General features: G+C 52.1%; 3 protein-coding genes and 1 pseudogene across 12 annotated transcripts in view; 2 read left to right on the top strand and 2 right to left on the bottom strand.

The window, feature by feature from the left end:
* Window positions 1-67: 67 nt before the first annotated feature.
* Window positions 68-5,473, bottom strand: SAXO5 (stabilizer of axonemal microtubules 5). Of its 5 annotated transcripts, none has more exons than XM_080634019.1 (9): window positions 4,871-5,472; window positions 4,322-4,425; window positions 4,039-4,244; window positions 3,832-3,947; window positions 3,628-3,746; window positions 3,275-3,476; window positions 2,480-2,568; window positions 1,499-1,934; window positions 68-182 (listed from the first exon to the last, which is right to left on the bottom strand). In XM_080634019.1, exons 1-8 carry the CDS (start codon window positions 5,400-5,402, stop codon window positions 1,746-1,748), a joined length of 1,557 nt encoding a protein of 518 aa, XP_080490145.1. In that variant the 5' UTR covers window positions 5,403-5,472; the 3' UTR covers window positions 68-182; window positions 1,499-1,745. The 5 variants fall into 5 exon arrangements, with proteins under 5 accessions (XP_080490145.1, XP_080490148.1, XP_080490147.1 ...); XM_080634022.1 differs by having other exon boundaries at window positions 4,039-4,130; window positions 4,871-5,471; XM_080634021.1 differs by having other exon boundaries at window positions 69-182; window positions 1,363-1,934.
* PEX11G (peroxisomal biogenesis factor 11 gamma) lies at window positions 5,457-8,744 on the top strand. 4 transcript variants are annotated; one of them, XM_080634028.1, is made up of 6 exons: window positions 5,457-5,564; window positions 5,643-5,831; window positions 5,915-6,093; window positions 6,779-6,826; window positions 6,950-7,131; window positions 7,977-8,602. In XM_080634028.1, exons 1-6 carry the CDS (start codon window positions 5,499-5,501, stop codon window positions 8,024-8,026), a joined length of 714 nt encoding a protein of 237 aa, XP_080490154.1. In that variant the 5' UTR covers window positions 5,457-5,498; the 3' UTR covers window positions 8,027-8,602. The 4 variants fall into 4 exon arrangements, with proteins under 4 accessions (XP_080490154.1, XP_080490155.1, XP_080490152.1 ...); XM_080634029.1 differs by having other exon boundaries at window positions 6,950-8,014; XM_080634026.1 differs by having other exon boundaries at window positions 5,472-5,831.
* Window positions 8,745-9,316: 572 nt separating this feature from the next.
* On the top strand, window positions 9,317-12,860 carry LOC308229761 (ectoderm-neural cortex protein 1 pseudogene; annotated as a pseudogene). Its single transcript has one exon. The product of its transcript is annotated as an ectoderm-neural cortex protein 1 pseudogene (transcript).
* A 4,883-nt stretch (window positions 12,861-17,743) lies between these two features.
* Window positions 17,744-23,786, bottom strand: part of ARHGEF18 (Rho/Rac guanine nucleotide exchange factor 18) — a 44,776-nt gene continuing 38,733 nt past the window's right edge. For both annotated transcript variants that reach the window (XM_080633936.1, XM_080633937.1), the window contains exons 28-29: window positions 22,926-23,048; window positions 17,744-22,836 (exon numbers count right to left, since the gene is read on the bottom strand). In XM_080633936.1, coding sequence (XP_080490062.1) covers window positions 22,676-22,836; window positions 22,926-23,048 — 284 coding nt within the window. In that variant the 3' untranslated portion in view covers window positions 17,744-22,675. The remainder of the gene's footprint in view (window positions 22,837-22,925; window positions 23,049-23,786) is intronic.

The following is a 23,786-nucleotide window of genomic DNA, read 5'->3' as shown; positions in this document are numbered from 1 at the left end:
CATCTTATCTCTGAGTCACAGACACTGTCGACGTGCAACTGGAACGTGCTGGTGGCTCCGTCAGCAGGGAGGAGGGTCACACACTACCAGCCGTGCTGGCAGATTTCACGCAGTTGGAGGAATCAAAGACTGGGGATCAAGAAACGCTTGGCCTTCCCAGTTCAGGCATTCCTGGGCAGTTGCTGGAAAGGGTGGGAGAGGTGTTTAGAAAGCAAAAGGCCCTTCCCCCAAAGGCCAGGTTTACTTTCTGTGTCTGAAGTTCTACCAGAACCGGCGTGAGCAAGGAAGTGAATAACCACAGGGCCCTCCCAGCCAGTGGGTTCCACCAAGGGGTGGGGTTCACTATCTATGCCCCGTGAACCGTGGCTGTTTCTGCGGTAGCACAGGTGGCAGCAACATCTCAGGATCACATAGAAGTAGCAGGGCAGACTTGTAGCAGATGCCAGTTCCTGTTACTACACCAAACATACAATCTAGGTGTTCGAATCGAAGTTGGGGCTGTTCAGCCTGGAGAAGAAAGGCTGCGTGGAGACCTCAGAGCAGCCTTCCAGTATCTGAAGGGGGCCTACAAGGATGCTGGGGATGGACTCTTCATCAGGGACTGTAGTGACAGGACAAGGGGTAACGGATTCAAACTGAAACAGGGGAAGTTTAGATTGGATATAAGGAAGAAATTCTTTACTGTGATGGTGGTGAGGCACTGGAATGGGTTGCCCAGGGAAGTAATGAATGCCCATCCCTGGCAGTGTTCAAGGCCAGGTTGGACGGAGCCTTGGGTGCCATGGTTTAGTGTGGGGTGTCCCTGCCCATGGCAGGGGGGCTGGAACAAGTTGGTCTTAAGGTTCTTTCCAACTGTAACTATTCTATGATTCTGTAAGATCCTGAGCGAGGTGCCTGTGTGTGTTTTCAAGACTTGAGTATGTGGAGCAAAGCCTATCCATGTCATGAGAGACAGTCAAATCGCAAGAGGAAAGTACATGGGCTGTTGGGCCCAGCCACTGCTCACACACAAACTGCAGCAACTGGAAACAGTTTGGACACCCATGCTCAAAGGCTTTGGTGCTGGCTCAACAGCATATGCGAATCAATCTCACCTGCACTAAAAAGCTGAGGAGAGTTTGAGAAGTGGCAGCTGTGACAAGGCAGCAGCTGACCCTGCTCCTTGGCCCCCAAAGGTATGGGGCTGGCCACCCCCCACACATCCCTTTGTATAATACCATGTCCCAAACAGAGTTAGTGCAAGCTCAGCATTCAAGAAACCTACATGAGTTAGTAACTCATCAAAAATACATGGCTTGCCTGCAGAAAAACAGCTCATCCTAAGCTGGGGAGAGCTGTCTGTCTGCCCTGCTGTTCACTGACCTTTGGTTTCAGCCTTGACACCAAAATCCAAACAGCTCCTAAGGGAATATTCCAGCACACACGCAGCCCTGACAGTGCCTCTTACTCTGCTGCTGATCTCTTGCCCTTTCTCTGAGCTTCCCATCACCCCACCTACCTAGAGGCATTTGGTGGGTCTTGCAATGCAGAGAGATGTCACGCACATCTTTGGGTTAATCTCCCAGTGTTTATTCTTGCTGTCACAACACCTTCTTGTGTCCTCATTCAGTTTGAGAAATAAAAGCTCCCTGTAATAACACACAGATGGGCCAAGAGAGGAGCACCAGGATGGCTAAGAGGTTACACAGTGTGTAGGCAGTCCACAGAGCAGCATGTTCTGGATGGTCACTGAAGAAGGGAGAACATTATGGAGCAAAGTGCACCTTCCTCTGGGGACAGTATCTTTTCAGGGTCCCCAGGGGGATGCAGCTCACTTGGAAGTTTGCCTTTTGGATGTCTCCTGGGGCTCTGAACTTGGGCGTGAACTGATCTTTTTGCTCAGTCCTGAAGAGGTCCTGTGCCCTCCAGGGTAGCCCCAGGTGTGAGTATTTGATCTGAGGAGAGGAAAGAGCTTTCAGCACAGGGGGACAGGGTTGGGGAAGAGGCAGGTGGTCACATAGAACTTGGCAGCCTCAACATCTGAGCCCCATACTGGTACCTGAAGGGTCACTCCCCTGGGCAGCTGCAGTCTGTGCCTACCTGCATCCTCTCTCTCGCAGAGGCACAGTGTTCTCTGCTAGTAGTGCAAAGAGATATTTACCCCAGCTGGACACCTCTAGCTATGTTGATTTTCCTCCTCTGACCCTCTGTGGGGGACCAGAAGCACCTTCCCCCTCCCTCCAACATGCCCTGGCTTAGGGATTTGGCTGCCTGTCCTTCCTCTCCCTTCAAAGACTTGTCTCATCTGCAACTCTGCTTCCCACAGAACTTTTACTTGAGGCTGGAAGCAGACAGGATTTGATGCATGGCTGTCCCAGCTCAAGTAGCACAAGTGCACACATAGAAACTGGTGATGTTAGTGGGGAGGCTATAGCTTTGCTTGGTATAAACCTGCTTCCCCAAGCCACCTATGGTAAACCCAAGGCTTTTAAGGCTGTACCTGCTGTAGCATCTCTTCAGAGGGTCGTTGTTTCTGCTGTCTGTGTGGAACCAGTGTGGCCTTCATGGTTGTGACAGAACATTCATTTGCTGATAGATGGAATTGAAATGAAAATTAAATTCAGGCCAGTAAGTTAGGAGGCAATATCAGAAAAGCTTTGCAGTTTGACTTGCAGTCACAGACCTGCATGCATCTCATTAATGACAGGAAAAGACAGGCTCTGCTCTCAGCACTTGGCTGAACACTTTTGCCCAGACAGAAAACAATTGTCAAGGTGAGGAGGTAAGTGAAGAAATTCAGATGGCAGTTATAGGAATATCACTCCATAGCACTCCATGCTAGTTGTGGAGCTGCTCCAGAAGCTTGGGGCCAAGGAAAAGATCAATTCAACTGTGATCCATTCCACATTTAGTAAAACAAATGGCTTAAACCCAGATACTTGGCATGAAGGGACCTCTCTGCTGCAGAGTACTGGCCATCTGAAAGAGGAGGCAAAGTCAGAGGATTTTGATAATGACCATGACCAGCTCTACCCACATCCCCTCCTGAGGTTGCATAAACACAGAAATCCCCTCCTTCCTCCCACATACAAATACAAAACAACTTCTAAAAACACGTGTAGAAAGGGTCTGCCTGGTTTGGGGGTGACACTCTCATTTTACTAAAGGCATGTTGCTGCACCAGTGCCTTCCTGCCATCTCCAACTCAAGATACATTGCCATCCCTTGTACAGAGCAAGGAGAAACTCAGCAGGCTTCATCTGGCACCACAACAGTCTGAGCAACATAGCCTTACTGTGGTAGTTGAAGGGGATGTGGCTCTCTCGGTGGCTCCTGCTGTCTGCCATCACTCTCTCGCTCTGCTGGGGTGGCTGATAGTCCAACTGCTGCGTTGTGCTGAACAAACGGGAGCTTGGATGCTCATCTCCCAGGCAGAGCTTGGTTGGATGTTTGTGAAGCAGCAGGTCAGGCTTGGCAGGGAGGTTCCTGCAGTCAGGCTGGGAACACAAGAGCTGCTTTAACAGAGACAGGCTGTGCAGGGAAGGGAGAAGGAACAACAGCATTGGCTTTAGGTGCCAGAGTAGTGTACATAAAAGAAGAGAGGCTCTCCAACAGAGAAACACCTGCACAGCAAAGCTGGGAACAGACCTCTGGGTAGGAGAGTTGTGTAGTAGTAGTGCTTGCCAACGCTCGATTTCTTTCAGGGTCTTCATCACCTCTGGGGATGGATGAGGCATACTGGTTTGGGTGGACCATAGTTACAGGCTCTGGTAAAAGCAAGAGTGAAGGGTGTCAGAGCACTCCAGTCTCTGAACAACTGACAGTTGACTCTGAGTCACAGACTTGCCTTACCTATATCGTATACTGGGAACTGCTTGGATGTTGAGGTGGAGAATCTGGTACAACCATCCCCCAGCTGCACGTTTGTGTGCTGGATCTGGGAGGCAGCATGTTCCTTGTCGTAGGCTCTGCAAGAGATCAGATAGGAGATGCTTAAACAGCAGTGTTCATCAGAAGGACCGGTTCCTGAGAATGCCCACTAGGTTCTCCATCTGATACCTGTGTGTCCTTTTGTCTGAGGCACTGTAGGCATGCTTCTGCTCACTCATAGATCCACTGATTCTGGGATCCCCAAATTTAATAGATGTGTGCTGAAGGGAAGCCAACAGAGATACAGAACCTTGCACTTGGCCTTGTTGAACTTCCCCTTCCCCTTCCTTGCTGTCTTTCCATCCATCTGGTTTCCACTTGCACAGATCCCACCCCTTTCAGGACAGAATTCAATGTGAGAACTTGCTGTCCTTTAACTGTGTCTTGGTCCTCCCCAGAATCGTGCTGTTACCTTTTCACTTGGCTTTGCAGGTGGACTCCATTCACCCGTAAACTGTGCTTGATAAGAAGTGTGGTAATAGGACTGTCCATCCCCTTTAATAGTGGGATCACATCCTGCCAAACAGACAGAAGGGGCAATGGTGCTATTTTATATAGGAAGTATTAATGCTATTGAAACTGCAGCCTTGAGGCAGCTGCTCTTGTAGCATTTTAGTACAACTGAATTTATTTCGGATAATGAAATGGCAAAGTAACTGACACCAGGCTGCAATAAGGAGAGCCACAACACTGCAGCACGTGGATGTGGCACCTCAGAAGTGATGCAGCTCTGGTGTGAATCCTGCAGCATCTGAGGATGCAGCAAGTGTAAAGAAAGGCTTTGCAGCCCGAGCTTGGCAGGCGAGTGGCTCTAGTGAATGCTGTCACCCTGTTCGATGAGTATCAGATTGATTTACTCAGCGATTAAAAGAGAAAGCAAACCAGCCCAATACGGTATGACTCTGAGCCAAGGCACCGGACCCCCAGGAAGCCTGTGCAGCACCGGGGTACAGCAGCTTACTCCTGCGTGAGTGCCATGGCCTGGCAGCAGGCTGGACCTCATGCACCGGGTACGAGAAGGTGTAGATGGATGGAAGGAGCCTGATTTTCTCCCTGTCTCCGCAGGGAACGTTGTCCTCCCGTCCCCTGCCCGTGGGCACGGGGGCTCTCCTCGCGGCGGGCTGGGGACAGAAGCACTCCCTTGTCTCTGAGGTGAGGACGCAGACGCGGGGGTCCGTGTGCATGCGGACCCCCGGCTTTGGGGGCACAAACGGGGCCGAGGGCCGCAGGGGCCGCTCGGGAAACGCCCGGCGAGTCTCCGAGCGGGTCTCCCCGAGGCCGTCCCCGGCCGAGCCCAGCACCTGCCCGCTGCAGGGCAGCGGGGCCGGAGGCCGCCTGTGAACCCCAAAGTGCGGGGGGAAGCGGGTGTGAGAAAGCGACTTCCAGGCGCTGCCCGGCGCCCAGCGCTCATCCCCCAGCCGGACATGGGTCGCCTTCAGGGAGGCAGGGCCCGTGAGGGGCGCGGGGATCACCGGCACCGCGCAGGCCGCCATAGCGGCAATGCCTCGGCCCGCAACCGGGCCGCGTCTCCATAGCGACGGCTTCCCGGCGAGCCCCGCGCCGTGACGTCACATCCCGGAAGCGTTGCTATGGCGGCGAGTGCCTTCAGCGGCCTGGTCGCTGCGTTGGAGACCCACCGGGGCCGCGACCGGGCGGTGAGTGAGGGAGAGCCGGGAGCGGCGGGGCCCTCACCGGGCTCTGCCCCTCACCGGGCTCTGCCCCCCTCGCCGCAGGTCCGTGCGCTCTGCTATGGCTGTCAGCTGGCGGGCGGGGCGCTGGCCGGGCCGCAGGCCTCCCCGTCCGGCCTGCCCGGGAGCCTGCTGGCCGTGTCTGCCGAGCTGAGCGCCTGCCGCACGGCGCTGCGCCTCTTCGATGACCTCGCCATGCTCCGCTACAGCTGCGGCTACGGGCTGGGCCCCAAGGTGAGCGCGGGGTGGAGCGGCCCCCTTCCCCCCGGGCCCCACCGCAGGAGCCAGTGCGTGTCCCCCCGCCGTGCTCCCCACAGGACGAGGACGGGCTGGTGCGGGCGCTGTCGGTGCTCTGCAACGTGGCCAACCAGCTGTACTACCCCTGCGAGCACGTCGCGTGGGCCGCCGACGCCGGCATCATCCGCACCCGTGCTCAGAAGTGGTGGACCCTGAGCATGGGGCTCTGGGCATTGTCCCTGCTGCTGGGTATCCTGCGGTAAGGTGGGATGCGGGGGGAAGGAGATGGGCAGGGAATGGAGCGTGTCCCACCCTACTCGACGCATGTCAGGCCGCTCCTGGAATAGTGGGCTCAGGTTTGGTCCCTGCGATACCAAAGAAAGATGTGGATGGGCTGGAGAAGGGCCACAACGATGATCCAAGCACAGGGCAGGCATGTGCTGAAAGGCTGAGAGAGGTGAGTCTGTTTAGCCTTGGGAAAAGAAGGATCAGGGAAGACCTTATCACCATGTTCCTGCAGTTAGCATGGCTACAAAGACAATGGAAACTCCCTTTTTACAAGGAGTCACATGGAAAGGACAAGGGGTAATGGGTGCAAGTTACCCTTAAGGAGACCCTGGCTGGACACAAGAGGAAAGATTTTCATCATGAGAACAATCAGCCATTGGAATGATCTCCCCAGAGAAATGGGGGACTCCCCAGTGCTAAGATTTGACCTGGTGATGGGCCATCTACTCTGGGTCATGCTTTGCCTAGAGAGGTTGGACCAGATGGTCTTTGAATTCCCTTCCAAGCTGCTGTTCTATGATTCTGTGTTTAATCGGGATAAAATGAATGGCTCTCCAGGCAGCAGAAGGGCGCTCTTCCTCACGGATACAGTTCATGTTGAGAAAACCCCCCTCCCCTTTGCTATAGGGGAGATAACTCTGTTGTCTTGTTTTCAGATCCCTCAGAGTCTTGTGCCAGTTAAGAAAGCTGAGGCAGCACAAGGGGTATGATTGCCCTCCTTGGATATCCAGCTCATTTAACACAGCTCTACCTGTTCTTATTTGTGAGCTGTCGCTAATTGTTAATACATGATGGGCTATCACTCACGTTACTTTTGCTTCCAACAGGACATCTTCGCCTCAGAGTCAGAAGGAAGCGAAAGCCCAAGTGAAGGCTGAAGTTCTGAGCATCCTTGCACAAGTGGCAGATCTCTCCAACGCAATCCATTGGCTGCCGCCAGGATTCCTGTGGGCTGGAAGGTTTCCTCCGTGGTTAGTTGGTCTCCTGGGGACTGTATCTTCCCTGATAGGTATCTACCAGGCCTCTAGAGGAGGGAATTCTGAAGCTGCCTAAACCATCATTAAGCTTTAGGAGCCCAATTTTTACCTGGTGAAGATGCCTTTGGTGAGGCAGGGTGCACTTTAACTCTCCTGGGAGGCAATGATTGTGATTTCACCCATGCTGTAATTGGGATTGTAATCAAGATGTCTATTACAGAGAGGGTTGTTTGCAGCTAATGGTTGTCATCACTCTATTGAGAAATCTTTCAGGTGAATCCTCTGACAAATCAAAAATCTTCTAGGATTGGGAAAATAGGGAAAACAGGGAAAAAACCTTCCATCCTTCCATCCTCCATCCCAAAAGACAAACGCAGCCCTCCAGTCTTCGCTGTCACTTAAAAGCGCACAAAGTCAGCATTAGGAGGGAAACCAGCCATGATTCTGTCACACAAAGCTTCTGAGAGCTGGATCCTGTGAGCCTGAGCGTGGTGCCTTGGGAGGCGACCTGAATCATGGGAGTTTCTCCATCGGATATTGCAGTGTTTGAGCCCAGAACTGCTGCTGCCCCCAGCAGAAACAGGAGCCAGCGGTTATTTTGTGTTGGTTGTGTTTCTCTGGAGGCAAGAGGGTAGGAAATAACCACCGGGAGCCGTGTGGGGCTTTCTTCGAGTCCGTGTTGTTCGTTAAGGAGAAATACTGGAAGTTGGGACTTTGTGGGTGAAGGAGAAGGTGCTCCGAGCCTCCAGCCGTGCCTTGCTGGACTGCCACCGGGTGGAGCTCTTCCACCAGGCTCCGGCAGCAGCCAATGTATTAATCCCCGTTCAAAGAACCAATCAAACCTATGCCAAGATGAGGTTTACTGTTGTTTTTCTAGGTGGTGCCAACAATAAACGAGATGAATGCTTCAAAGTCGGCCTTGAGTGAGCCTGCCGTCCTGATAACCGGGCAAATGTTCTTTCACCTGGTTCTAGAAAGCTCCAAGTGGTGCCTGGGCAATAGGAAACGTTTGTGCTGTGGGAGCTTGCAGGTTGCCAGCCTTTGTTGTACCAAAAGAATTGGGAGCACCTGAGGAAGCAGCAGGAAAATTCACCCTTGGAAAAAAGTTGTGCTTTAGTGTGTGTGGAGCTCTTGCTCCTGCAGCCGGGAGCTCTGACCTCCTTTGTGGTGTTGCTTTTGGAATGGACATGTGAAACTCTCCTGCCTGTGTCCAAAGGGCAGAGCGAGGACTCGATACTCCTTATCCTCAGCCCTGTCCTTGCTCTTTATCTGCACTTTCGCCCTGCAGTGCACCCCAAGGACGCCTTCCTGACTGCGCTCCCGGTTTGCTGTCAGATCCCCAGCTTTTGGGGCAGAACAAACTGGAAGAACCTTGGGGTTTTTTTCTCTGCAGATCTTGTGCCTGGGTTCTGCTCAGGGACAGCTGCAGCTGCTGCCTGCTCCTGTCACCCTGCAGTGGCTCCTGCTGCAGTTTTGTGGGGTTAATAAGAAATCACATTCTCTTTTCAGATCCTTAACCTCATGAAGCCAGTCCTCTTGGATACCCTCTCCCGCTCAGTGTGGGACCTACGGAGATCTAAAAGACCCCAAATACATCTCTGATACCAAAATAATAAAATTATACCACACTTTCAATTTCAACCTAGAGAAAGGCCCCTCTCAGCTGCTCCGAGTGCATTTCCTTCTCCTGCTTCCATGCTGAGCATTTGGAAGTGCAGGAGAAAGCAAAGATGAAGCAAAATGTGGCCATTCCGAACGCTGTGTGTTTCTGTGGAGCAGTGGCACTGGCACACAGCACTCGAGCCCCTGTGGTGGCTGCAGCCACCGACCCAGGGCAGCACTGGCAGCCCTTGCGCCCACAAAACTGCCCTTTTTTTGGGTGTTTTTCCTCTTTTCCGCTGCGGCCATCAGCCCAACCCGGCTCCTGCTTTGCTCCACTCCGGAAAACGCTTCCTAAGTGTTGATGGATGGGTGGTGGGTCCGGGAGTGACCTTGGCAGCAGCAGCAAGCCGAGATCTCAGGGCCGTTGGCAGCAGAGCTGCCGACCCCCGCCGGGATCTCCCGGCCCTTCAAGGGTTACGGCATCACCAGGGCTGCAGAAGGCTTGAGGAGGGTCCCAGGCACCGCCTCCTGCGCCCTGCTGCGGGCGGGAGCGGTGCTGCGGGGCGGAGAACGGGGCTCGGGGGGCACATCCGGACACGCTGCCACCGGGCACGCAGGGGTAAAGGGGCGGCGCATGCGCACACCGGACCCCGGCTCCCATTCACAAAAGAGCGAGAGCAGAGCGCTTGCGGCCGCTGATTGGCTGTTCCGTTGCCGGGGGGCGGGGCCAGCGGCGGGGCGGCCACGCGGCGGGGCGCGGCGGCGGGAGCGGAGCAGAGGTGCGGGACGGGCAGCACCGGGAGCGGTCACCGCCACCGCGGCGCTACGCGGGTCCCGCCGGGGCCGTGCCCTGCAACCGCCTTTGGTCCGGGACCGCCCGGTGCCCGCTTCGGGCTGCGCGGGGCGCGCCCCCCTCCCCTCCGGTCTCTCTCTTAGCGCGGTCCCAGCTACACCCGCGCCGGTCCCGGTGCTTCCTGCGCTGCCTCCGGTTTTCCCTTTGCGGAGCCGCCTCAGCACCATGTCCGTGAGCAGCCACGAGAACCGGAAATCCCGCTCGAGCTCCGGCTCCATGAACATCCACCTCTTCCACAAACCGGGCCACGCCGACAGCCTCCTCACCCACCTCAACCTGCTCCGCAAGCGGCACCTCTTCACCGACGTGGTGCTGCGTGCGGGGAACCAGACCTTCCACTGCCACCGGGCTGTCCTGGCCTCCTGCAGCCGCTACTTCGATGCTATGTTCAGCGGGGGCCTGAAGGAGAGCAGAGACGCTGAAGTGAACTTCCACGACTCCCTCCACCCCGAGGTGCTGGAGCTGCTGCTGGACTATGCCTACTCGGCGCGGGTGCTGATTAACGAGGAGAACGCGGAGTCCTTGCTGGAAGCTGGGGACATGCTGCAGTTCCAGGATATTCGGGATGCTTCGGCTGACTTTCTGGAGAAGAATCTCTACCCCGGGAATTGCCTGAACATGCTGCTGCTGTCCGATGCCCACTGCTGCGAGCGGCTGCTGGAGCTGTCCTGGAGGATGGCGTTGGCCAACTTCACCTCGCTCTGCAAGACTGAAGATTTCCTCCGACTGCCCAAGGACAAGCTGCTGGAGCTGGTGGAGAGCGAGGAGCTGGAGGTTGAGGATGAGACATTGGTCTATGAAGCTGTTATAGGTTGGATCCGGTACGATTTGCCCCGGCGTCACGAAGTTCTGCCTGAGCTGCTGCGCTCTGTCCGCCTGGCCCTTCTGCCCGAGTCCTACCTGCGGAAGCAAGTGGCCTGCGAGAAGCTGGTGACCAGCCACAAGCTGGGGGAGGAGATCGTGGCTGACGCCGTCCGATGCAAAATGAGGATCCTGCAAAACGATGGCCTGGTGACCGGCTGCTGTGCTCGACCCCGCAAGGTCAGCCAGGCCCTGCTGCTGCTCGGGGGCCAGACCTTCATGTGCGACAAGATTTACATGCTGGATCATAAAACCAGCGAGATCATCCCTCGCGCTGACATCCCAAGCCCTCGGAAGGAGTGCAGCGCCTGCGCCATCGGGTGCAAGGTCTACATCACCGGCGGCAAAGGCTCCGAGAACGGCGCTTCCAAAGACGTCTGGGTTTACGACACCCTCCACGACGAGTGGGCAAAAGCTGCTCCCATGCTGGTGGCGCGGTTTGGCCACGGCTCCGCGGAGCTGGACCACTGCCTGTACGTGGTGGGGGGGCACACGGCAGGGAGCGGTGCCTTCCCGGCCTCGCCGTCCGTCTCTCTCAAGCAGGTGGAGCACTACGACCCGCAGCTGGACAAGTGGTCCTTGGTGGCTCCTCTCCGCGAAGGTGTCAGCAACGCCGCCGTGGTGGGAGCCAAGATGAAGCTGTTTGTCTTCGGCGGCACCAGCGCCAACCAGGAGAAGCTGCCCAAGGTGCAGTGCTTCGACCCCGGCCAGAACCGCTGGACGGTGCCCGCCAGCTGCCCGCAGCCCTGGCGGTACACGGCCGCCGCCGTGGTGGGCGGCCACATCATCGTCATCGGCGGGGACACGGAGTTCTCGGCCAGCTCCGCTTACCGCTTCCACAGCGACACCTTCCAGTGGTCCAAATTTGGGGACGTCACCGCGAAGCGCATCAGCTGCCGCGCCGTGACGTCCGGGAACAGACTGTACGTGGTGGGGGGCTACTGCGGGGCTCAGCGCTGCAAGACGCTGGACTGTTACGACCCAGCTTCCGACACGTGGAGCAGCGTCACGACGGTGCCTTATTCCCTCATCCCCACCGCCTTCATCAGCACCTGGAAGTACCTCTCTGCCTGAGGCACGGCGTGGCGAAGGACCTGGGAGGTAAATAGTTGTGGATCAACCCAGAGCTCTTCTCTGTGCTGCCCAAGGGGTGAACCTGGAGGGGCAGATGTGTGCGGAACCAGACTGGGCCTGGAGTTGTTGTAGAGCATCAGCTCCAGAAACGTGCTTCCAGGCTGGTGGTTTGATGTAAAGCTCTGCAGGAGAGCGAACAAACGTCTCTTTAGGTGCTGGAACGCTGCGGGGAGGAGATTTGTGTTCCTAACAGACACTTAACCTGGCATCCCAGCCCTTCCACTGAGCCTTGGCCTATGCAAAGCTCCTGGGGAATGCTCTCTGTGAGGAGGATTGGGTGTCATCCCTGGGGCAGAAAGCTCCTCAGTTGGAGCTGGCTGCAAGAGACCCAGCGGTGCCATGGGAGGCTGCTTTTAGCACAGCCTCCTCCTCCTCCTGGTGCCGTGGTTAATCTGCTGGTGGCACCCAAATGTCTTGCGGGTCGTGAGGGCCGTGAGCTGGTGCCAGAGCAAGATTATAGCTGGGACTTAGTCCCAGAATGGTTGGTAATTGTGTTTGTAAGACAAGCCCTGTCTGCATATAAACACAGGGTTTCTCTGCTTCTAATTATTCTCCTGTGTCCCCTTCATGCCATTTCTTTCCTGCAGCACAGCCATTAACTCTTTAAAAGTCTGCAGCTGGAATGAAGCCTTTCTAAAGGCAGAAAAGATGCCAGAGAATCGCAGATCCCTGCAGGACTTTTTCTTTCCCCCTTGCAAGAGATCTATTACCCAAATGAGCTTCCTTAACGTGATTAAATACCCTGTGATACCTATAGGAAACTCTTGGGTGCAGAGGGCAATGAGCAGCCATCACACCGCTGCAGTAGCCTTCTCTGTTGGCTTTGAGGCTGCTGCACACTGCTCTCACAGGCTTCACGCCTCCTTTTGCCAGCATCTCCCTTCCCCGAGGCTCCAGGCAGAAGGCAGGGGCAGCAGGAGCCTCCTCCTACCCAGTGAGCCTGACCTGGATGCCAGCCCTTGCGTGGCTCCCCTTGGCATCAGCAGGGCTCAGGCCTTTGGCTTTGAACCGCTTCTGTAAATCCCCTTTGTTCCCAGTGGGGAAGGGGAACAGCAAAAGGTGTCCAAGCTTTCTCCTCACTCGTGTGAGCTCAGAGCAGGCACCAGAGGCATGTTCTGGGTTCAGTGTTACTGGGACGGACTCAGGAAGCTCCTGCGTCCCTGGCAGCAGGCTCTGGACTGTGCTGCTGCCTGCAGATGTCTTAACACGTGACAGCGCTTTGCCCATGGGCTGGTTGTGTACTTTCTATGTTAATATAGAGCAGTTGTGTGTGTTTATTACTCAGCCTGGAGCTGCTTCAATAAACCTGAATAAACCCCACTGTGTCCCTTGTCTTTGTACTTCAAGAGCGAGTTTTCCCAGCCACGCTTGAGGAAAACAGTGAAAAGTGTTCCCCACTTGAGTCCAAACCTCCATCAGCCATCACAGGCTCAGACTTCCTCTTATCTTTGTCATACGGGACTTGGGAAAGCTCCGGTACTGCCTTCTAGCTCTGAAGGGCGCACAGACCTATTTAAGGCTCCAAAGATTGAGCTGTTCTCTGCCCTTACCTGGCAGCATCCTCTGCGGAGCTGGGTTTCCTCACTGCCAAACAGAACGCAGGGAAGCGCTGCTGCTTCTGCCCCTGAGGGCTGCGTGCTCCAGGCCCTGCTGCAGGCGATGGCAGCAGTGGTTGGGAAGGGAAGGCTCTGTTACGGGTGGGAGGTAGGAGACAAGAATCAGCAGGGTCAGAGGGAAGGTGCAACTGTCTCACCGCAGCAGCAGGGTTTGGGTGCGATCCATTGTGCAGTTCCAGAGTTCCATAAATCAATGTCACAACCCTTCCTAGCTACTGGGAAAGGCAAGAACTGGCAAGACCGGGAGGGAGAGCTGCCCTGCTGCGGGTGGCTGAAGCGGATGGACTGACTCCATCCCCATGCTGGTTCCTGATGCCCCTGTCATTTTCAGGCCCAGGTTGGGCCTTTTTCATGTGCCCTTACTCTGTCACCTCTCCATCAGTGCAGAGGCCAACGGGGCTCCAGGGGAGAGGAGCCCACAGCCTGCCCTGCAGACCCAGCCTGGAGCACCCCAGGCAGCAGAATGGACATTTAGGTTGGAAAAGACCTCTTAGATCTGGAGAGAGGCCTTTTGACAAGGGCCTGCAGGAACAGGACAAAGGGGAATGGCTTTACCCTGCCAGAGGGGAGACTGAGATGAGCTCTTAGGCAGAAGCTCTTCCCTGTGAGGGTGCTGAGGCGCTGGCACAGGGTGCCCAGAGAAGCTGTGGCTGCCCCATCCCTGGCAGTGTTCAAGGCCAGGTTGGACACAGGGGCTTGGAGCAAGCTGCTCCAGTGGAAGGGGTCCCTGCCCGTGGCAGGGGTTGGAACTGGAGGAGCTTTAAGGGCCCTTCAACACAAACCAGGCTGGGATTCTGTGATCCAGCAGCTGGAGCATGGGGCAGCTCCCAGCTTGGCCATGCCTTGTACACAAACAAGCTTGCAGCCCAGAGGAAAGTCACAGCATGGGACTAGAAGGCAGCAGGGAAGCATCTCCATCCCTGTTAGAGAGCCTGGAGCTGCTTCCCCTTTGTTATCCCCTCAGCTGATCCTGAGCACTGGACAAAGGCCAGCTTTGCTCAGCGAGGCAGGGGAGCAGAGGTTTCATCCACAGCCATTTGAGCAGCAGCTGCTTCAGTTGTGCTGCCAAGCAATAAACGCTGGCTCCCAGCCACATCCACCTTTTGCACCAGGGACAAAGTCGCTTCTAGGTCCATCTGCCTCCTGTGCCGCCCTCGTGCCATCAGCAGCCATAGGAGCGAGCAGTCCCGGGAGCCCTGCGCCTTTATGAGCATCTCTGATTTGTTTCCTCGTTTCAAGCTGTACTCGCAGCCCAACACCTCTCAAGGAGAACCAGCACTTCAAGCACACCTGGGCTTGGCTGCTCCACAGTGGCTCCCAACTGCTTGGCAACAAAGCCAGAGCTGCTTTTCATCGCTTTCATCCTCCTTCATCTGGCAGAGAGCCCCATGGTGTCCCTCCAGCCCCACCTCCTCCTGCAGGAACCAGCTCTCGGCACAGCAGGGAGCAGCCCTGGGGCCATCTAGACACCTTCTGCATGCTTGGAGTCATCCCAACAGACCTGTTTTCCCAGTTTGATATCTCCATGCATTGATCCACTCGCTGCTTTGGTGCTGGGGCCAGAGGGTTGAGGCCAAGTGGGCTGCAGGTGAGTTTGGTGTAGGGGGTTCATTTGCTTACTGGGACAGAAAGCCATGAATGAATAGAATTCATTTAGAACCTCAACATAGGCCTCTCCTCCTAGCCCAGAACCCCACTTTGTGGCCTCACCCTTCCAGCTGCAGGAGCTAGACCCCAGCCCACAACCACATCTGGAAGAAGCAACACATATGGGCACTGCAAGGCCCCAAGCCAGAGCAGTCGAAGCATGACATTGCTGTCCCATGGGATATTCCTCTTCTCACACAAAGCCTATGAGCCACCAAAGCCAGGGAAATAGATCATCAGGCTAACCCACCTCCCTCCTGGCCACAACATGCTCATGTATGCATTGATTTGAAGAGAGCTATACTGCTTCTTGCATTGGTGGGTGCTCTCTGCTGAGCATCCCCTGCTGCCGGAGTGCCAAGGCATTACAGAGCCTTTTTCCCTTCTCCGCTATGGATACACAGGGATGTTAACTGCAAAAACCAGCACAGGAATAACTGAGAAATTCCCTTTTCTGGCTCAGATTGGCCATGGGTCATTCCAATGCTCTGCAGTATACGCACCAGGCACCCATCAAGGCACTGGAGTATGCGCTGCTGCTACAGTGACAATTCATGGCAGCCCAGGAAAATCACAGTGTGACTTTGTCCATGACTTCGGATGCTGTGGAAGGGGCAAAAAGGACATTACACATCCACCTGCCTGAAAGCCCCTGAAAGATCTGCAGGTGACATGCAGGCGTCTGGGATAGCTCCAGGCTGAGCACTGTACTGTGCCCCATGCAGCAAAGAAGTGCCAGCCGCTGCTCGCACATGGGAAGAGGCACATCCACATTGTGCTGCTCCTGTGTACGTGGGGCTCCAGAATGAAGCAATCCCTGCCCTGTTTGAGCCTCTTCTGTGTGCAGCAGTGTCCCAGCACCAGGGGCCGTGTGTCACACAAGGAGAGGGTTTGGCTTTTATCCTCTGCCAGATCCCACGGGCCCAGAAGCGGCAAACAATGAAGGCACCACACAAGGACAGGCCCCGCATCCCTCATCTGCTGAGCCTTGGGCTGGCTGGGATGAGAAATCAAACCGGATTTGAGTCACAGAGGTGAGGAAAGGGAAAGGCAGAAACCAGCGCATTCCCACTGTCAGAGCACACTACGGAGCCAGCATCCTTTGTGCATGTTTGTCCTCCAGCATCTGGCTTGCCAATGAATCTCAGCTGCACGTATGGGAACCATCAGCCTCGTCTCACCCACATGAAAGAGGGAGGTTTAGCATAAAGCTGGTCATTGCCTATGGCCTCAGAATGAGTCATCCACATAGAAAGAAAGTGGTTTGGGTTTCAGGTTAATTAGCTCCAGATCGTAAAGCCAGATAAGGCAGGGCGGAGCTGCTGGGATACCGGTAGGAGCAAGTTATGGGCTCTGAAGGCACCGTCCTGGAATCACACCCTGCCTGTGAACACCAGAGAACGCCTCTCTCAGACAGCAGCAGCGTTATCAGTGACAGGGGAGGTGTTTGCAGTCACCCAAGGAATGTCTGCAAACCCAAAGCTAACACAGAAACACCCACACGCCTTTGAACACCCGTGCCTGCAGCAGCACCCAACCGCTAAGAGATGCAAATCCTGCCCCAAGGTTTCAACTTGCCCCTGCTGAGCTCTGGGCAGCTCCCATTGGGAATCTGTGCTGCAGGGATGCCCTGTGGCCACGTTAACCCTGGATCTCCCTGATCCTGGCTCTTGTGACTTCCTGGAGACAATTCCTGCTGCTTTGCCACACCATCACGGCTGCGGGAGGATGCAATTTGGATACTGAACTCAGTGCTCTGGAAGAACTTCAGTCCCGGAATGTCCCTCTCAGCTGTCCCAGAGGAAGTCACTTGGATTCCATTGCTGCCTGCAAGGGGACACGAAGCTGCTCGCCTCGCAGATCTGCCAGGGCACAGAGACAGGGACCTCCAGTGGCTGCTCCACTGCTGGGGAATGGAGCAGGGCAGAACCGGATGGAAGAAATAGGCTCTTAAAGGAAGCGCAGGCAAAAGCTGACACAAACACATCAAAAGCGCACTCACATCAGCCTGTTACTTCCCATAAAGTCTGTGATTATTTACAACTGCTGGGAAAAGTGGGAAAAACTTGTGTTTTCCCAAGTGAGTTCCAGTTTATGCTGCAACCCAGATGTCACCCATACTCCGGAGACTAAAAACGCAGGCTGCATCCGACTGCATCGGGCACACAAAGAACACAGGGCCTCCAAAGATGCTTGGATAGACACAAAGATGCATCGCTGTGCCAAGTGCCTGGCACGCTGCACCATTGGCACCGGCCCCAAAACCAGCTCAGGGTTTTCCTCAGTGCTATGGAGCAGGATTCCACCGCTCAGAATCACACCTCTTCCTCGGAGAGCACTGCTCCAAGTCGCAGCTCTCCCCCTCTCCCCCTGGTTTTGCCTCTGTTCTAGCTCTAGGATGAGGTTCCTGCATTTGGGCCATGAGTGGGGATCTGACCAGGAAACACAACCGTGGAGCTGGGAAGCGCTGCGCCAGCCGGAGGCGCTGGGATGGTGCTGGGAGCCAGCGCTGCCAAACTGGCATGAGTACGAGGGAGAAAGTTTCTATTTCTGTTTGCCTTGTTCCAAATGGGAGCCGATACTGCCTGGGACAGAGCCAGGCATGCCTCAGCCTGGCACCATGCAAAGTGCCTACATGGTCATATAAGCAGCGTGTTGGGTTCATTCACTCTTACGGAGTTCAGACATTCTGGGACCAGCTGATTTTTCCCAAGGGAGCTTACCTCGCTGGCAAGGACCACAGCTATTCATATCCTCCACTTCACACCTCCTGTGCTCCCTCCTCTCCTCTGGAAAACCATCAGGAGCTTTGCTCATCTGGCACCTTATTTCTGTGCAGGATAGAAAATGAGAAGCACGTGAGAAGTGGCTGCTGCTCTGATCTTTGGTCCAAAGAGAATAATGATAAATATATACAGAGAGAGGCAGTTTTCAATGTTCTTTTTTATTGCTAGAAGTTGGTTTCAGTCCTATTGCAGCTCTGAAATCCTTCAGTGGAGAAACATTGCGATCATTGTAAAAATCATCATTTGGTGTGCTAAGATCAAGTTGACAATTCATCATGAGTGCACAATTCAACAGAACAGTAACACTGAGCCATCGACTTTACAAATGAAATAAAGACTACAAAGATGTGGCTGCTGCAGTATCAACAGGAAAGGAATTATTTACACTGTGTACACCCTACCAAAAAAACCAAAACCAAACGCTTCCCCAACAAAATGGTCAATTTAACCATGGACCATAGTTATTAAATCTTTACAGTGCAAGGTGGGCCTAGAAACCAGACCTAAGACTAAAGAGCATCAAGAGTTCAGAGCTCTGAGTGAGATGCGGTTATGCTGACAGGATCTGCTTACATGAGAGATTCCTTTCCAGGTACCGACAGAAATGGGATTTGAACTGAACTTTCCTAAAGTGCTCCAATTGCTTTCGGTACAAAAATATACAAAAACTGATTTATAAACATGGCACGAATGTTCTGAACCAGAGCATCATTTGATGAACCGATGGGTAATGACGGAGCCACCAGTGGGTACAAAGATGTTGGGTCTGGCCTCGAAAGACACAGCAGGGAAAAGGCTTTTCTTTCGCCTCTTCAGCAAGGTCAGGCAGGGGTAGCACATGTGGAACCTGTTTGCTTTTCCTTGCCAATGCAAGAAGTGCTGGGGAAGACAACAAAATGCTCCAAGTTTCCTTGCACAGGGGCACAACACACAGGGACTCCACTGAGCAGCACCGCGGAGCCTCAGCTCCTATTCTGCAGAGTTGAAAGTCGAAGGGAAAGAAAACATGGATTTTTAACCCTTTCCTAGCTTAAGTTTCAACTCTCACTGTAAATGCAAATAACAAACACCAAGTTCCACGGATGCAGGATCAGCTAGCACTCAGAACAACAAAACTGTCTGCAAATTATCTGGAATGACTCCTATCTGCAGGAATGCTACTACCTTGTGAGCAAGCATCGCGCGGAATACCGATTCTTCTGCCTCGCACTGGGAAATGATCAGTGAGCTCAAGCTGTGGGACATGCCACGACGACAATCCACAGGGAGCACAGGGAAAAACTAGGAGAGCATTTACAATACACACACAGTGAGCACGGAGGGATCCTCAGCCTGAAATACGCAATGCCCATATTCTAGATGGGAAGGGAAAGAGGAAGCCTCCTTTACACCAGAGCGAAAGCTGAAAATCAGACCCCCAGGAACAGCCTCTACATTGCAACATTACCACATTAAATGACAAACATGACCAGAGTTTTAAGGCTGAGACACAAAGCAAAGGCAGCCGCAGTTCAAAGCTCATGCTGTCATTTCCTCCACACCCCAGCTCAGCAAGAAGCCAAAAGGCACCTGGGAGGCACAGAATCTTGAACTGTCTCATCCTCAGGTATCACTTGAAAGGAAACTTTTATCTGAAGTAATCAAAAAGTCAGATGGGAAGGATATGACTCAGGACCAGTAGCACGTTACTTAGCTCAGGATGCAGCAGTATTTCGCAAACTGATTTGCCTAGAAGAGTTATTTTCCTAGGAATGAGATTTGAGGACAAGAGTCCAAAACTGGTTCACTCATCTGCAGTGATTCAATAACTTCACCAACTCAGTTTTGCAGAGGAGATGACCCATTACGCAATTAAAGAATAAACTTTCACGTGTTTCCATCAGCTTTAGACAAACAATTTTAGCACACTCTGCTATGGTAAGCTCTGCACTCTCAATTTGGTATCACAGCATCAATGACATATCACAGCATTTGCTAATTCTAAAGCCTTCTCCAGGCTGGGTATGGCACCGAATGGGAAGCCACATGCATACCTGCTATGGCACTTTGCTGACTTTGACCCAAGTGAAAGATGCAGCCCCTGCTGAGGTTGAAAACAGTTGTCCTCAAGCTAGCTGCAGCCAGCCATGTGTGCTGAGGACAGATGACTTTTAAGGTAATTTCGCAGTTACACATTGCAGACCCATATTCCAAGGAGCTTCCAGGGTGCTGAAGCAACAGCCCAGCCTGTAACAGTCCTGGGTCCGTAACTCTGACAGTGAGCACTGAAAGAGTTATGTTTATGTTAAAACATTACGAGGAATGAGCCCTCACTGCAGGCTTTATTTCCTAGATGTCACTGCTCAGTAGCTGACCACCCACTGCACAGAAGGAAGCAGCCAAACAACCCTTTCAGTCCACAGAACACTCCCAAACTTCAGGACAGGCAGAAATTGCATTAAATAAATGCTTCCAAAAATTAGTCTCAAATACCCAATCAGCGACATCCCTCGTTGGTTGAGCTGGTTTATTCCACTGCTGCAAATCAGCTTTAGGCTAAAACTCCTCAAAACCTGGTAATTTAAGGCAATGGGGGCATTGAGTTTTCACTAGGAGTGGCCCAAACCACAGCACAAAGGAGGAAACAATCTGTGCATTCTTTGCTGCATGTTTACAGGAGAAATGAGGCGGGATCAGAGATGCCTGGAGCCAGTCCTATATATAGACTATATAGAGCTGCTGGAGGTTACACACTGGCGTGACAAGAAGTTACATTAAGAAGAATTCCCCTCCATTCCAACTTAGCTTTTAGGAATGGACTTTTACTGGTTGGACTTGATAATCTTCAAGGTCTTTTTCCAACCTAGTTGATTCTATGATTCTATAAATGAATATAGGGTAGAACTATGTTCTAACCATCATCGACATCATATCACAGCAATACAAAAATCACAACGTTCCCCGTACTGTTAGCTGCGAATCCAGCCAGATAGTGTAAATTCTACAATGCTGAGGATTTCCCTTTGGTATTACAGTGAAGTGTGTCCAGTTTCAGAGTAATAACTTGTTGGGGAGTTATCACCAGGCCTGGTAACAAGTCAGACGGTTTGGAGTTTCCTCTCACTGAACTCAGTGGCACTGCTTCACATTTATACCAGTATCACTCAGCGAAGCAAAAGACCCTTAAGCCCAAGAAGTGTTACAGCAGGGAGTGCTTGTTCCCTAAGGCTGATTCAAGATCTCGTTGCTTCTCTTTCTCCTCTCACACTGACCAGTAAACTTGGATTTTTCAATTTCTTTCCTGAAGACAATAACCGAAATTATCATCACTTGAAAATAAACTCTATTTTCTGCTGAAAATGTACAGTGTTATTGCCCTGCAACTACTGAAATAATTTTTAAACTCTCAAACAAAATGAAGTTACAGCCTTAAAGCACATTTTTAACATCACAACTGAGACAGCATCAATGATTTGAGGAGACTGACATAGTGCCATTCCACAGGATGGAGAACTGACCAGCATTCCATCCGCTGCGGCTGAAAACCACTTTAAACCAACATTCAACATAGGACAAAACCCATTATCAATCATGTTCTAAAAAGTATTAACCTCAGATTTAAGCTCTGAGCTACCCATTTCTTTAATTCTGTAATTAAAGAATCTCCCCCGTGCACAATGTATCTGACCAGTCACATCCAACGTATATTGGAATACACATCCTTAGGTGATGCACGTAATGAAGAACTGAGATACAGAGTGAAGTAATACAACCAAATGACTGTGCAAATTACTACAAAGGGAAATGAAATGCCTTCTGAGCAGAACACAATGTCCTCACCATTCATTCCATGATTAAGAACTGACCCATTTAACAAGAGGTATCAAAGCTGGTTTAGCTGGAAGCAGCTAAACCAATGCAGGTTTAGCTGAGAGTTGGTTTCTTTGTTTTTATTTTTTTTTCCTCTTTTTAATTTTTAATTTTAATTTTATTTTTTTTCTCTTTTTAATTTTTATTTTTAATTTTTATTTTTTTAAACCCAAACCATTCTTATTCCCTTCATTCCTGACACAGGGCTGCAGAGAAGTCTCTGCAGTAACAGCAGCTTTGATATCTTCTAGTACTTGGAGTAAAGTCCCAACAAGTTAACAGACAAACAAAAGATGCAGAAACCTCAGGATTAAACAAGACAATAAATTACTGCATTCGACCACTTCTTGTCCATGTCTTCAGCAAAGAACAAAATCCAAGCCTCTAAGTTCATTCTGAACCAACACAGGACTTTTGCTTGGGAACCTGCGCTGCTCTCTCCCAGTGTCTCCAAGGAAGCCGGTACCTCAATGCAAGCTCACGGCCAGTGAAATGTGCATTTAGTCCAACTCTTCATTACCGTTGTACATTCTCACACATTTAGCCCTTCTCATCCACAAGCAGGTGGAGCTCCTGACCCTTGAAGACTCTGTTTAGAAGCTTACCTTCTCTCTTCCACTGTACATGGCCACTGAGCACGTGCTCCACTGAATGCCCTAAAGGAACAGACACGCTAGTCTGACTCCTCTGAGTGGGATCACGATGTGGGTCATGCCTGGCTGTAAGGAGGCTGGCTTGGTTAGTGAACTAGTTATCAAGACACCATTACCATAATCCATTACTGACCATGAACCTGTGAAAACAGATTGAAAAATTTGCAGCCATTTTGGGGCCAACAATTAAAACTTTTTACATAAAATCTGAGTGGTTCAACATCAACTCTAACAATTTACAATATGGTGCCCACAAAGAGTACGTTCTCCAAAAAGAGCACATTACAATACATGTCCGTATTTTAATAGGCTCTGAAATGTATACACCCATGCCACGTGTGTCAATACATTTCCATGTTTGGAGAATTTAAAAGCCAATTATTACTACTGTGCCCTCATTCTGAGCTGCTGGCAGAGAAGCCAACAAAGTAGAACAGTAATCCTGGTCTGATCCTTGCTAGTAGTAACGGGGTAGGGATGGAAAGACATCCATGTCAGGTCTCTGTCACGGTGCACGCTGGGGCCTGAGTTCTTGAAACAGTTATGTCAGAAGATCAATCTTCAAATGGAAACAATTAGAAGAAAATTACATCTTCTTTGCTGGTATCATCTTGCATGTTTAACAGACTCGGCTGAGAGGTCACCAGGGTCTGAACAGGAGCATTATTGGGCTTGAATAGGTTCGCTGAGGCAGATGAAAGTGCTTCTGGCTGAGCATCTGTAGGGCCATAAAATTCTGTAGGAAAAAGTGGAAGAAGACATAGTCATGACACTGCCCACAGAGCCCTATGCACTTCATGGACATGGAAGTTGGTCAGGACATACCTGGCTGTAATGCAGTGGTCTGGCTGCTCGGGAGGACTGGACTCGCTGACCGTCTGCCTCTCAGGACACCCTCATCTCGCGCAACAAGCCTGGGGGGAAGCAGCTGCTTCTGATCAGTGGATGCTAAAGGGAACATTTTACAAGTTAGCATTTGAGGCTAGCAGCACTTCACAAGTCCCACTAGTCCACATGGGCCCACTGTACTGATACCTTCACGTATTCAAGGAAGCTGCTCTATCATAAAGAGTTGGTGCTCCTGTTGCAAGCTACTTACATTTTCTCTTTAGCTGTTCAGACAACAAGCATTTTCATTCTCCTCTTCCTTGAGGACTTGTAATTCAGTTACTAACAACCCCAGATTTAAAACCTAGCGTTATAAAGCACAGCAGAGGAAAAAAACCCTTTGTCCCTAGCATGCAAATTACAACGGCTATTTGTGCTCCTTTTAACATGCAGAAGTGTGATGAACTGTTGTCTCTGCTGCCCATCTGTCTCACAGCTGCTCAGCAGCAGACTACATTGATTCTGGCATGACGGCCTCTCAGTTCCTTAATTTCAACAATAAAAGCAATTTATGAAACAGTTACTCTGGATCCAAAGAATCCCTCTTCTCAGTACGCATTCCTCACACGTCGACAAACCCCAAATTCAATACACAGTATTTTGCCTCTGGTACAGAAAGTCTTGTTCCATTTTATTCTAAGATCTACATACGGGCATAACAAGCATGCATCCCACTAATGCTCAGGAGAGAGCAGAGACCAATGTATTTGTTTTATACCTTTCATTTAAATTACAGAAAAACATCATTAAGTGCATTTCCACTGCAGAGATCATTAGGCAAGAGCTATTAAAAATAAA

Source organism: Psittacula echo, assembly GCF_963264785.1.
Source record: "Psittacula echo genome assembly, chromosome: 24".
NCBI classification, from domain to species: Eukaryota; Metazoa; Chordata; class Aves; order Psittaciformes; family Psittacidae; genus Psittacula; species Psittacula echo.
The sequence above is the reverse complement of the archived record's forward strand: the minus strand, read 5'-3'. Positions and strand labels throughout refer to the sequence as shown.

What these genes read in the sequence shown, in the direction of transcription:
- SAXO5 (XM_080634019.1), bottom strand. Translation starts at nt 5,402, where the DNA reads ATGGCGGCCTGCGCGGTGCCGGTGATCCCCGCGCCCCTCACGGGCCCT. An exon ending in CTGCAAAGCCAAGTGAAAAG is followed by an intron (nt 4,245 to 4,321) that starts GTAACAGCACGA and finishes CTGTCCTGAAAG; the next exon opens with GGGTGGGATCTGTGCAAGTG. An exon ending in TCAGACAAAAGGACACACAG is followed by an intron (nt 3,948 to 4,038) that starts GTATCAGATGGA and finishes GATCTCTTGCAG; the next exon opens with AGCCTACGACAAGGAACATG.
- PEX11G (XM_080634026.1), top strand. Translation starts at nt 5,499, where the DNA reads ATGGCGGCGAGTGCCTTCAGCGGCCTGGTCGCTGCGTTGGAGACCCAC. An exon ending in GCTACGGGCTGGGCCCCAAG is followed by an intron (nt 5,832 to 5,914) that starts GTGAGCGCGGGG and finishes TGCTCCCCACAG; the next exon opens with GACGAGGACGGGCTGGTGCG. An exon ending in CTGCTGCTGGGTATCCTGCG is followed by an intron (nt 6,094 to 6,778) that starts GTAAGGTGGGAT and finishes TCTTGTTTTCAG; the next exon opens with ATCCCTCAGAGTCTTGTGCC.